The sequence below is a fragment of the Cetorhinus maximus genome, chromosome 2 (genome assembly GCF_964194155.1).
Source record: "Cetorhinus maximus chromosome 2, sCetMax3.hap1.1, whole genome shotgun sequence".
NCBI classification, from domain to species: Eukaryota; Metazoa; Chordata; class Chondrichthyes; order Lamniformes; family Cetorhinidae; genus Cetorhinus; species Cetorhinus maximus.
In genome coordinates, this window is record NC_135880.1 from 133,709,014 (window position 1) to 133,721,191 (window position 12,178).

At 44.5% G+C, this 12,178-nt stretch overlaps 1 protein-coding gene across 4 annotated transcripts in view; it reads right to left on the reverse strand.

The window, feature by feature from the left end:
* dennd4c (DENN/MADD domain containing 4C) overlaps positions 1–12,178 on the reverse strand; it is a 190,169-nt gene that overhangs the window by 62,156 nt on the left and 115,835 nt on the right. For all 4 annotated transcript variants that reach the window (XM_078569631.1, XM_078569643.1, XM_078569635.1 and 1 more), the window contains exon 15: positions 10,383–10,513. In XM_078569631.1, the coding sequence (XP_078425757.1) occupies positions 10,383–10,513 (131 nt within the window). The remainder of the gene's footprint in view (positions 1–10,382; positions 10,514–12,178) is intronic.

Sequence of the window (12,178 nt, forward strand, 5' to 3'; positions counted from 1 at the left end):
AATAGTTGGAGGCACAGAAAAGCATTTCTGTAACAGTCATCGTAAGTCCCATATAGTGCATTGCCTCCCTGGTGCCAGGATAAAGGATATCATGGAAAGGGTGCAGCACATTTTGTAAGGGGAAGGGAGTGCACTGAAACTATGGAAATGTTGGTTCCAGAGACAGAGGGCAGGATTTGAGGTTATACAGTCACATTTTCAGTAGCTGGGTAGGAAGTTAAAGCAGGACATCAAAAGGTAGCAATCTCTGGATAACTCCCAGGGTGCACACCAGTGAGAATAGAAATAGGAGACGGGGGGGCGGTAGGTGGTTGTCAATGTGTCACTTACAGCATGGTGCAGGAAGGAGGGCTTCAGATTCTTGGATCACTGAGGTCATTTCTAGGGCAGGAGGCACCTATTCAAAAGGGACAGGTTGTACCTCAACAGGATTGGTACCAATGTGTTTGCAGTAAGGTTCAGTAGTGTGGTTGGGGAGGGTTTAAACAAAATTGGCAGGGGTATGGGTATCAGCAAATAGAAGCTGAAAGGAGGAAAAAGGAATAAAGGTATATAAAGGATCAAGAGTGTTGGATGGTATTACTCCCTACTCTAGTACTATATTTGATAGGCACAGACCAAGAGCTATGAGGAACACATAGGTTTACAATAACTTAAAGTATGGTGAATAAGGTTGGTGGGCAAGAAGCACAAATAGCCATGTGGGAATATGGTGTAGAGGTAATATTAGGGACAAAGCTGATATATGCTTAGCGCTGCAGGACAAGGCTAGGATACTTAGTAAACACTGATACAAGTAATTATTAAGGAAGAGGATGCTGAAAAAAAAATCAGTAGAAGCAGGGATGGTGGAGATAACAGATAGAGTGAAAATTAATAGGAAGGATGTGCTGAAAAGGCTGGCTATGCTTAGAGTGGATAAGTCACCTGGTCTAGATAGTTTTTGCCCCAGGTTGCTAAAGGAAGTGAGAGTGGAGATAATGCAAGGGCTTGCTTTCATCTTCTAACCTTCCCTAGATACAGGGCAGGTGCCAGAGGATTGAAGAGTGGCAAATGTGACACCCTTATTCAAGAAAGAGTGTAAGGACATTTCTAGTAACTACAGGTCAGTTACTTTAACATCAGTGACAGATAAGGTTTGAGAAACAATAATCAGGGAAAAAAGTCAATAAGCACTTGGAGAGGTTTGAGTTAATTAAGGAAAACCAGAATAGATTTGCAACAGCAGATCATGCTCGACTAATCCAATCGTTTTTTTTTAATGAAGTTACAGAAGAATGGTGAAGGTATGAAATTGAAACTGTCTATATGGGTTTTAAGAAAACCTCTGACAAAGTACACAAAAGGCTGGGTAACAAAACTGAAGCTCATGGGATACGAGGGCCAGTGTCAGTTTATTTTTAAAAATGGCTCAAGGTAAATGGCTGTTTTTCAGGCTGCAGGATGGTAGACAGTGGTATTCCCAAGGGTTAGTGCCAGGCCACTGCTTTTTTTTTGATACATACATATACTTAAATGACTTGGATATTGGAAAACAGTAAAATTTCAAAATTTGCTTATGAAACCAAACTTGGAAATATGGCAGTGAGGATCACAACTAGGGCATTGTGACCAATTCTGAAAATGCACTTTAGGAAGGATGCGAGGGTCCTTGAGAGAGTGCAAACATGATTTACCAGAATGGTTCCAGGGATGGGGGATTTTATCTATCAGGTTAAGTTGGAGAAGCCGGTTTGCTCTCCTTGGAGAAGAGGGAGAGGGGTGGTTTGATAGATGTATACAAATTATGACAGGTTTCGATAAAGATAGAGAATGTTATTGCCATTACCTAAAGGTACAACAGCTAGGGGATACAGATTTAAGGTTTTGGGCAAAAGATGCAGGGGGGAGGCGAGGAAAGACATTTTACGCAGCAAGTGGTAATAACCCGCAACTCGCTGCCGAAGAGAATAGTCGAAGCAGAGACAATCAAGGATTTCAAAGGAAATTGGATGGGCACTGGAGGTAAATAAACTTAGAGCTATAGGGAATGTAACTGATTGGATTGCTCTACATAGAGCCAGCATGGACTTGGGTGCAGAAAGGGGCACGCGGACACCAGACGATGCCTGAGATGTGCAGATTGAGTGAGTTGAGAATTTGGTTCAGGTGGGAATTTGGTGTACAGGGGGAAAGAGGTGCTCCTTTTCCGACTTTTTTTTTCAGCCTTCAGAGGTTTACTTCCTTACCTCCAAGCTGGGTGAGTGCAACTTTCTATTACTTTAGTTGCGTAAGTTAACTAATTGACTAATGGGGACAGTGATTGCAAACTTAAGTGTGCCAGAAGATAGGGGCAGAATTCACAAAAATAGTAAAAAATAAAATTGAATTAAAGGCTCTGTGCCTGAATGCCCACAAATTCACAATAAAACTGATGAATTATCAGCTCAAATAAAAATTCATATACATGACCTGATAGCCATTACAGAGACATGACCACAAGGAAACCAAAGCTAGGACCTGAATATCTATTCAGGAAGGACAGGAAGTTCGGGAAAGGTGGTGGGGTAGCTCTGTTAAAGAGAGAGGACATTAGTACCGCAGTGAGATGACCTTAGTTCTAAAGATCAAGGCATAGAATCAGTTTGGGTGGAACTAAGAAACAGTAGGGACAGAAAACATTGGTGCAAGTTGTTTACAGACCACCAAACAGCAGTGGCCATGTAAATCATAAATCAGGAACTTAGATGTGTGTGTCACAAGGGTAATACAGTAATCACGGGGGATTTCAATCTATATATGGATCAGGTAAACCCAGTTAGTACTAATGTTGTGGAGGACGAATTCTTGGAATGTATGCACGATGGTTTTCTAGTGCACTATGTTAAAGACCCAACTAGGGAATAGGCTATTTGTGATCTAGTATTTGGGAATGAAACAGGGTTAATTAATAATCTTGTAGCGAAGGAGCCTTGAGACAAGAGTGACCACAGTACGATTAAGTTTCAAAGTGATGTAGTTCAAAGTAAAATTCTATCAGACTAAGGTCTTAAAATCTAAACAAAGGAAACAAAGAAGGTATGGGGGATAAATTGGCTATGGGAGATTCGGAAACTATGTTCAAAGGTATGTTGGTAGACAGGCAATGGCTAGCATTTAAAGAATTAATTACAACAAAAATACATTCCTTTTATGTCCAAAACGAAGCAAAGAAAGTGTTTCAACTATGGCTAATGAAAGAAATCTAGATAAAAACAGAAAATGCTGGTGAAACTCAAGAGGTCTGGCAGCATCTGTGGAGAGAGAAAGAGTTAATGTTGAGTCCATGTGACTCTTCTTCAGAGCTAAAGAGGAAAGAAATCAAGGATTGCATTAAATCAATGGAAGAGGTGTATGAAATTGCCAAAAAAAATGGTACGCCTGAGAATTGGGAGCATTTTAGAATTCTGCAAAGGAGGATCAAGAAAACGATTAAGGGGAAAATAGAATATGACAATAAACTAGCGAGAAATAAAAACGGACTGTGAAAGCGTCCATAGCTATGTAAAAAGGAAAAGACTGGCAAAAAAATACGTGGGCCCATTACAAGTGGAGTCAGGAGAATTTATAATGCAGAATAAGAAAATGGCAGAGAAACTAAACCTACTTTGCATGCGTCTTCAAGGAGGAAAACACAAAGCCTCCCAGAAATAATGGAGAATTAAAGGTACGAGTGTAAATGGAGGAACTGCAAGATATTAATATCAGTAAAACAATTGTACTAGAGAAATTTATGGGACTGATAATCTACATCCCAGAGTGTTGAAATAGGTGGTTGTAGAAATAGCATATGCAGTGGTTATCTTTCAAAATTCTAGAGACTCTGGAATGGTTCCTGCAGATTGGAAAATGGCAAATGTAACCCTATTTAAGAAAGGAGGGAAAAAGAAAAACAGGGAGCTACAGATCCATTAGCTTAACATCAGTAGTAGGGAAAATGCTAGAATCTATAAAGGATCTGAAAACAGGACACTTAGATAATAATGGTAGGACTGGGCAGTGTCAACATGGATTTCTGAAAGGGGAATCATGTTTAACAAACCTGTTGGGAGTTACATCCTGGATGTAACTAGCAGAATAGATAAGAGGGAAATGGTGGATGTGGTTTATTTAGATTTTCAGTAAATTTTTGATAAGGTCCCACACAAGAGGTTAGTAAACAAAATTAGAGCACTTGATATTGCAGGCAATATAATAGCATGGATTGTGAACTGGTTAATGGACAGAAAACAGCAGGAATAAGTGGGTCATTTTCAGGTTTGCAGGCTGTGACAAGTAAGGTAGCGCAAGGATCAGTGCTTGGGCTCCAACTATTCACAATCTATATCAATGATATGGATGTGGAGATTAAATGTAATATTTCCAAATTTGCAGATGACAAAACGAGGAGGAAGTAAGAGTTGTGAGGGGGATGCAAAAATGCTTCAAGGGGATTTGGAGAGGCTAAGTGAGTGGGCAAATATGTGGCAGATGGAACACAATGTGGAGAAATGAGAGGTTACTCAATTTGGTAGGAAAAACAGAAATAGAGTATTTCTTAAATGGGGAGAAGCTGGGAAATGTTGAACTTCAAAGGGACTTGGGTGTTCTTGTTAACAAGTCATTGAAAGTTAACATGCAGGTACAGCAAGCAATTAAGGTGGTAAAAACAAAAAACTACTGCGGATGCTGGAAATCCAAAACAAAAACAGAATTACCTTGAAAAACTCAGCATGTCTGGCAGCATCGGCGGAGAAGAAAAGAGTTGACGTTTCGAGTCCTCATGGCCCTTCAGCAGAACTGAGTCAAGTTAGGAGAAGGGTGAAATATAAGCTGGTTTAAGGTGGGGGGGGGGAGGGGGGAGAAGTTGGGGGGGGGGGGTGGTTGTAGGGACAAGCAAGCAGTGATAGGAGCAGATAATCAAAAGATGTCACAGACAAGACAAAAGGAACAAAGAGGTGTTAAAGGTGGTGATATTATCTAAGAGAATGTGTTAATTAAGAATGGATGGCAGGACACTCAAGGTACAGCTCTAGTGGGGGTGGGGTGGAAAGACTGACAGGGCATTAAAGGTATAGATTTAAAAATAATGGAAATAGGTGGGAAAAGAAAAATCTATATAAATTATTGGAAAAAACAAAAGGGAGGGGGAAGAAACGGAAAGGGGGTGGGGATGGAGGAGGGAGTTTAAGATCTAAAGTTGTTGAATTCAATATTCAGTCCGGAAGGCTGTAAAGTGCCTAGTTGGAAGATGAGGTGCTGTTCCTCCAGTTTGCGTTGGGCTTCACTGGAACAATGCAGCAAGCCAAGGACAGACATGTGGGCAAGAGAGCAGGGTGGCATGTTAAAATGGCAAGCGACAGGGAGGTTCGGGTCTTTCTTGCGGACAGACCGCAGGTGTTCTGCAAAGCGGTCGCCCAGTTTGCGTTTGGTCTCTCCAATGTAGAGGAGACCGCATTGGGAGCAACGAATGCAGTAGACTAAGTTAGGGGAAATGCAAGTGAAATGCTGCTTCACTTGAAAGGAGTGTTTGGGCCCTTGGACGGTGAGGAGAGAGGAAGTGAAGGGGCAGGTGTTGCATCTTCTGCGTGGGCATGGGGAGGTGCCATAGGTGGGGTTTGAGGAGTAGGGGGTGATGGAGGAGTGGACCAGGGTGTCCCGGAGGGAATGATCCCTACGGAATGCCGCCGGGGGGGTGAAGGGAAGATGTGTTTGGTGGTGGCATCATGCTGGAGTTGGCGGAAATGGCGGAGGATGATCCTTTGAATGCGGAGGCTGGTGGGGTGATAAGTGAGGACAAGGGGGACCCTATCATGTTTCTGCGAGGGAGGAGAAGGCGTGAGGGCGGATGCGCAGGAGATGGGCTGGACATGGTTGAGAGCCCTGTCAACGACCGTGGGTGGAAAACCTCGGTTAAGGAAGAAGGAGGACATGTCAGAGGAACTGTTTTTGAAGGTAGCGTCATCAGAACAGATGCGACGGAGGCGAAGGAACTGAGAGAATGGGATGGAGTCCTTACAGGAAGCGGGATGTGAGGAGCTGTAGTTGAGGTAGCTGTGGGAGTCGGTAGGTTTGTAATGGATATTGGTGGACAGTCAATCACCAGAAATTGAGACAGAGAGGTCAAGGAAGGGAAGGGAAGTGTCAGAGATGGACCATGTGAAAATGATGGAGGGGTGGAGATTGGAAGCAAAATTAATAAATTTTTCCAGGTCCCGACAAGAGCATGAAGCAGCACCGAAGTAATCATCGGTGTACCGGAGAAAGAGTTGTGGGAGGGGGCCGGAGTAGGACTGGAACAAGGAATGTTCCACATACCCCATAAAGAGACAGGCATAGCTGGGGCCCATGCGGGTACCCATCGCCATACCTTTTATTTGGAGGAAGTGAGAGGAGTTAAAGGAGAAATTGTTCAGTGTGAGAACAAGTTCAGCCAGACGGAGGAGAGTAGTGGTGGATGGGGATTGTTCGGGCCTCTGTTCGAGGAAGAAACTAAGGGCCCTCAGACCATCCTGGTGGGGGATGGAGGTGTAGAGGGATTGGACGTCCATGGTGAAGAGGAAGCGGTTGGGGCCAGGGAACTGGAAATTGTTGATGTGACGTAAGGTGACAGAGGAATCATGGATGTAGGTGGGAAGGGACTGGACAAGGGGAGAGAGAAGGGAGTCAAGATAACGAGAAATGAGTTCCGTGGGGCAGGAACAGGCTGACACGATCGGTCTGCCGGGACAGTTCTGTTTGTGGATTTTGGATAGGAGGTAGAAGCGGGCTGTCCGAGGTTGGGCGACTATCAGGTTGGAAGCTGTAGGAGGAAGATCTCCAGAGGAGATGAGGTCAGTGACAGTCCTGGAAACAATGGCTTGATGTTCAGTGGTGGGGTCATGGTCCAGGGAGAGGTAGGAGGAAGTGTCTGCGCGTTGACGCTCAGCCTCCGCGAGGTAGAGGTCAGTGCGCCAGACAACAACAGCACCACCCTTGTCAGCGGGTTTGATGACAATGTTGGGGTTGGACCTGAGAGAACGGAGTGCAGTAAGTTCAGAGAGAGACAGATTAGAATGGGTGAGAGGAGCAGAGAAATTGAGACGGTCAATGTCACGCCGACAGTTCTCAATGAAAAGATCAAGAGAAGGTAAGAATCCAGAGGGAGGGGTCCAGGTGGAGGGAGAATATTGGAGGTGGGTAAAAGGATCCGTTGAACGGGGAGAGGACACCTGCCCAAAGAAGTGAGCATGGAGATGAAGACGGCGGAAGAAGAGTTCAGCATCGTGCCGAGCCCGAAATTCATTGAGATGAGGGCGTAAGGGTATGAAACTAAGTCCTTTGCTGAGCACTGAACGTTCAGTATCGGAGAGGGGAAGGTCAGGGGGTATAGTGAATACACGGCTGGGACTGGGATTGGAAGATGGGGTGGGGATGGAGGGACAAGCAGGGGTGGAGGGTCCCAGATGGGTGTTGGTGTCGATGAGTTGTTGGAGCTTGCGTTCCTTAGCACTCGAGAGAAAGGGAAAAAGTTTCTTGTTGAGGTGTCGGATGAGACGAAGAATAAAATGAAACTGGGGGCACGCGCAGCTTTGAAAAAGGGTGCGGCGGTGCTGCTGGAGGGAGAGGTCGAGTGTGTTCATATGGCGGCGCAGGGCACCGAGTGGGGATCTCAGAATGCGACGGGAACAGCAGTCTGAGAAACGTTTTATGTCCCGGAGATACCTGTAATCCTGGGTGGGTTCGAAACAAGAGGGATGGAATTTCAGTTGAAATCCACGTGGGGTGAGTCGGAGACGGAGACAGTCACTGAGAAAGGAAATATGGCTGTAAAAGCGGGTTTTAGTAAACACCTTGTCAAACACCAGGAGAGAAATGCAAAGCAATGAAGGTGAACAAGGCAGAAGAGACAGGCGGAAATCCTGTCAGAGAGCAGAGCAATACTTCTTCAAGGTAGGCATTTCTTGAAGAGGAGTGGCAGTCAATTAAACACAGATAAAAACAAAAAACTACTGCAGATGCTGGAAATCCAAAACAAAAACAGAATTACCTGGAAAAACTCAGCAGGTCTGGCAGCATCGGCGGAGAAGAGTTGACGTTTCAAGTCCTCATGACCCTTCAGCAGAACTGAGTCAAGTTAGGAGAGGGGTGAAATATCAGAAACATGATAGGGTCCCCCTTGTCCTCACTTATCACCCCACCAGCCTCCGCATTCAAAGGATCATCCTCCGCCATTTCCGCCAACTCCAGCATGATGCCACCACCAAACACATCCCTTCACCCCCCCGGCGGCATTCCGTAGGGATCGTTCCCTCCGGGACACCCTGATCCACTCCTCCATCACCCCCTACTCCTCAAACCCCACCTATGGCACCTCCCCATGCCCACGCAGAAGATGCAATACCTGCCCCTTCACTTCCTCTCTCCTCACCGTCCAAGGGCCCAAACACTCCTTTCAAGTGAAGCAGCATTTCACTTGCATTTCCCCTAACTTAGTCTACTGCATTCGTTGCTCCCAATGCGGTCTCCTCTACATTGGAGAGACCAAACGCAAACTGGGCGACCGCTTTGCAGAACACCTGCGGTCTGTCCGCAAGAAAGACCCAAACCTCCCTGTCGCTTGCCATTTTAACACATCACCCTGCTCTCTTGCCCACATGTCTGTCCTTGGCTTGCTGCATTGTTCCAGTGAAGCCCAACGCCAACTGGAGGAACAGCACCTCATCTTCCGACTAGGCACTTTACAGCCTTCCGGGCTGAATATTGAATTCAACAACTTTAGATCTTAAACTCCCTCCCCCATCCCCACCCCCTTTCCGTTTCTTCCCCCTCCCTTTTGCTTTTTCCAATAATTTACATAGATTTCTTTTCCCACCTATTTCCATTATTTTTAAATCTATAACTGTAATACCCTGTCAGTCTTTCCACCCCACCCCCACTAGAGCTGTACCTTGAGTGTCCTGCCATCCATTCTTAATTAGCACATTCTCTTAGATAATATCACCACCTTTAACACCTCTTTGTTCCTTTTGTCTTGTCTGTGACATCTTTTGATTATCTGCTCCTATCACTGCTTGCTTGTCCCTACAACCACCTCCCCCCAACTTCTCCCCCCTACCCCCCCACCTTAAACCAGCTTATATTTCACCCTTCTCCTAACTTGACTCAGTTCTGTTGAAGGGTCATGAGGACTCGAAACGTCAACTCTTTTCTTCTCCGCCGATGCTGCCAGACCTGCTGAGTTTTTCCAGGTAATTCTGTTTTAATTAAGGTAGTAAATGCTATCTTGGCCTTTATTACAAGAGGATGAGTATACGAGGAAAGATTTCTTACTGCAATTATATAGAGCTTTGGTGAGACCACACGGAGTATTTTGTGCAGTTTTGACCTCCTTACCCAAGAAAGGATATACTTGCCATACAGGGAGTGCAACAAAGGTTCACCAGACTGATTCCTGGGATGGAGGGGTTGTCCTTTGGGGAAAGATTAAATAGACTGGGCCTTTATTCTCTGGAGTTGCTAAGAATGAGAGGTGATCTTATTCAAACAAAATTCTTACTCGAACAGGGTAGATGCAGGAAGGATGTTTCCCTTAGCTGGAGGGTCTAGAGCAAGGGGACACAGTCCCAGAATAAGGGGTAGGCCATTTAGAACTGAGATGAGGAGCAGTTTCTTCAGAGGGTGGTGATTTTTTGGAATTCTCTGCCCCAGAGGGCAGTGGAGGCTCAGTCGCTGAGTTTGTTCAAGACTGAGATCGATAGATTTCTACATATTAGAAACATTAAGGGATGTGGGGATAGTGCAGGAAAATGGTGTTGAAGTAGATGATCTGCCACAATCTCACTGAATGGTGGAGTGGGCTCAAAAGACTGAAAGACCTATTTTGTTATGCTCTTATGTTCCTCCTGTGCTGCTATGACTAAGTGCAAGGAGCTCATGGATTTCTTTGTCATGAAGATTGAAACCATCCTCTCAAAAAAGCAACCCTTGACCACTCTGTCCTTGCAAACTATTGCCCCATCTCCTACCTCCCTTTTCTTTCCAAAGTCCTTCAATGTAATGTCAAATTTGTACCCACATTTCTTGGGACTCCACCTTTGAATTGTTCTAATCTGGTTCCATCTCAGCCGAAGTACCAGAATGTCTCTTAGGATGTTATTTGTGACTTTGCTATGTGACTGACAAAACTTAACTTTTCCTCCTCATCCTTCTTTACCAGTCTGCAGCCTTTGACAGTTGATCACACCATCTTGCTCCAATGCCTCTCCATCTTGCAGCTATGTGGGGCTATACTTGCTTGATTCCATTCTTATCTATCCAAAAACAGCCCGAGTATAATTCTTAGTGGCTTCTCGTCCTGCTCCTGCACAAAAAAATTGATTTTGACTTGGACCGTGGTACAATACCTAAATTTTCCTTGAGGATCTTTTCCATCTGACAGTGGAGGTTCCAGAGGCATTATAAACACAGTGTGCTCACTTTTCTGCGACTCATCCAGCTCAATTAGCCTTGTATCTTCAGGGCAGTCAGCATCAACCTTGGTGTACACAAATGCAGGAAGTTAGCACCTTTTCATCTTTTGCCCTGTCTTTCGTCACTCTCCCCTTGATAAAGACTCTCACCCCACACCACCACCAACCTCCCCCATCACCTCCAGCCTTGGATAGCCTTAACACTCTATCAGAAACCTTGATCACATACAATGCAATGACCCAGCCAGCTTCTGGCTTTCTAAACAATCATTTCCCTCCTCCAACCTCATTATGATTAGCATCAGTCCAGTGGATAAAACTACCTTCAAATTCATAAACTCCTTATTCCTAGCAGAGGGCTTTCCACCTGTAATGATACTTGTGCCACTGTCAACCTGCTTAATTATTTCCTCTACATTCAACACGCTTGTCCCATTTGTATTCCCAACTGATATTGTCCCCATTTTCTGTAAGGGGTGGGGATTGGGCACAAGTGGCTTAATTGTTAATCAGATCTAGCGGGACTGTGTTGAGCATTCTCATTCTTTACTTTCCTAAATCATTACTGCAGGTCAAATTCCAACGGCTGAGTTCAAATGTCTAAGCTGAAGCTTCAGTGTAGGGGGTGGGGGTACTCTCAGTGGTGTTATCTTTCAGATAAGGCTTGAAATAGAGGCCACGTCTGCCCTCTCAGGTGGGCGTAAAAGATCCGTGGCACTATTTCAGAGAACCAGAGCGTTGCCCTCAGTGTCCTGGACAATGTTTATCTCAGCCAACATATTTTTTAAAAAGAGATGAATCTGGTCATTTACTTCAATGCTGTATGTGGGATTCTCCGTGTGCAAACTGGCTGTGTTCCCCTACATTACAGCATAACCACACTTCAAAAGTACTTCAGTGCCTATTAAAGTGCTTTGGAATCCTCAGATTATCAAAGACACTATGTAAATACAAGCTCCGTCTTTCTTATTCATCCCAAGCTTTTGCTATTTGTAAGGTGCTTTGGACATCCTGGGGTTGTGACAGGAGTTATGTAAATGCAAGCCTTTCTATTCTTTAACCCTTTTTTCAGGCAGCTGCTCTAACTTCATCCTCAAACACCAAGTGCAAGAAGCGATAATTTAAGTTTGACTCCTTCATTTTCTGTGTCTATCTGTACTTTGGCCACTTACTCCTGTCCTGCATGTTTCCTAGTCTTCTACCCACTCTAGTACAGGAAACTCACCTTTCTGCCATTTCTTCCCATCTCCCATTCTGCCTCCACAAAACCTAACATTTGATAAGGTGCCACCTTCAAAGGTTATTGCAGAAAATAAAAGCTCATGGTGTAGGGGGTAACATATGGATAGAAGATTGGTTAGCTAAAAGGAACCAGCGTATGCATAAATGGGTCATTTTCTGGTTGGTATGATGTAAGGAGTGGTGTGCCACAGGGCCTCAACTTTTTTACAATTTTATATAAATGACTTGGATGAAGGAGCTGAAGGTATGGTTACTAAATTTGCTGATAACACAAATACAGGTAGGAAAGTAAGTTGTGAAGAGGACATAAGGAGGCTACAAAAGGATATATGTAGGTTAAGTGAGAAGGCAAAGATCTGGCAAAGAGTATAATGGGGAAAATGTGAAATTGTCCATTTTGGCAGGAAAAATAAAGCATATTGTCTAAAAGATGAGATATTGCAGAGCTGAGAGATTCCGGGGGATCTGGGTGTCCTCATGCACAAGAT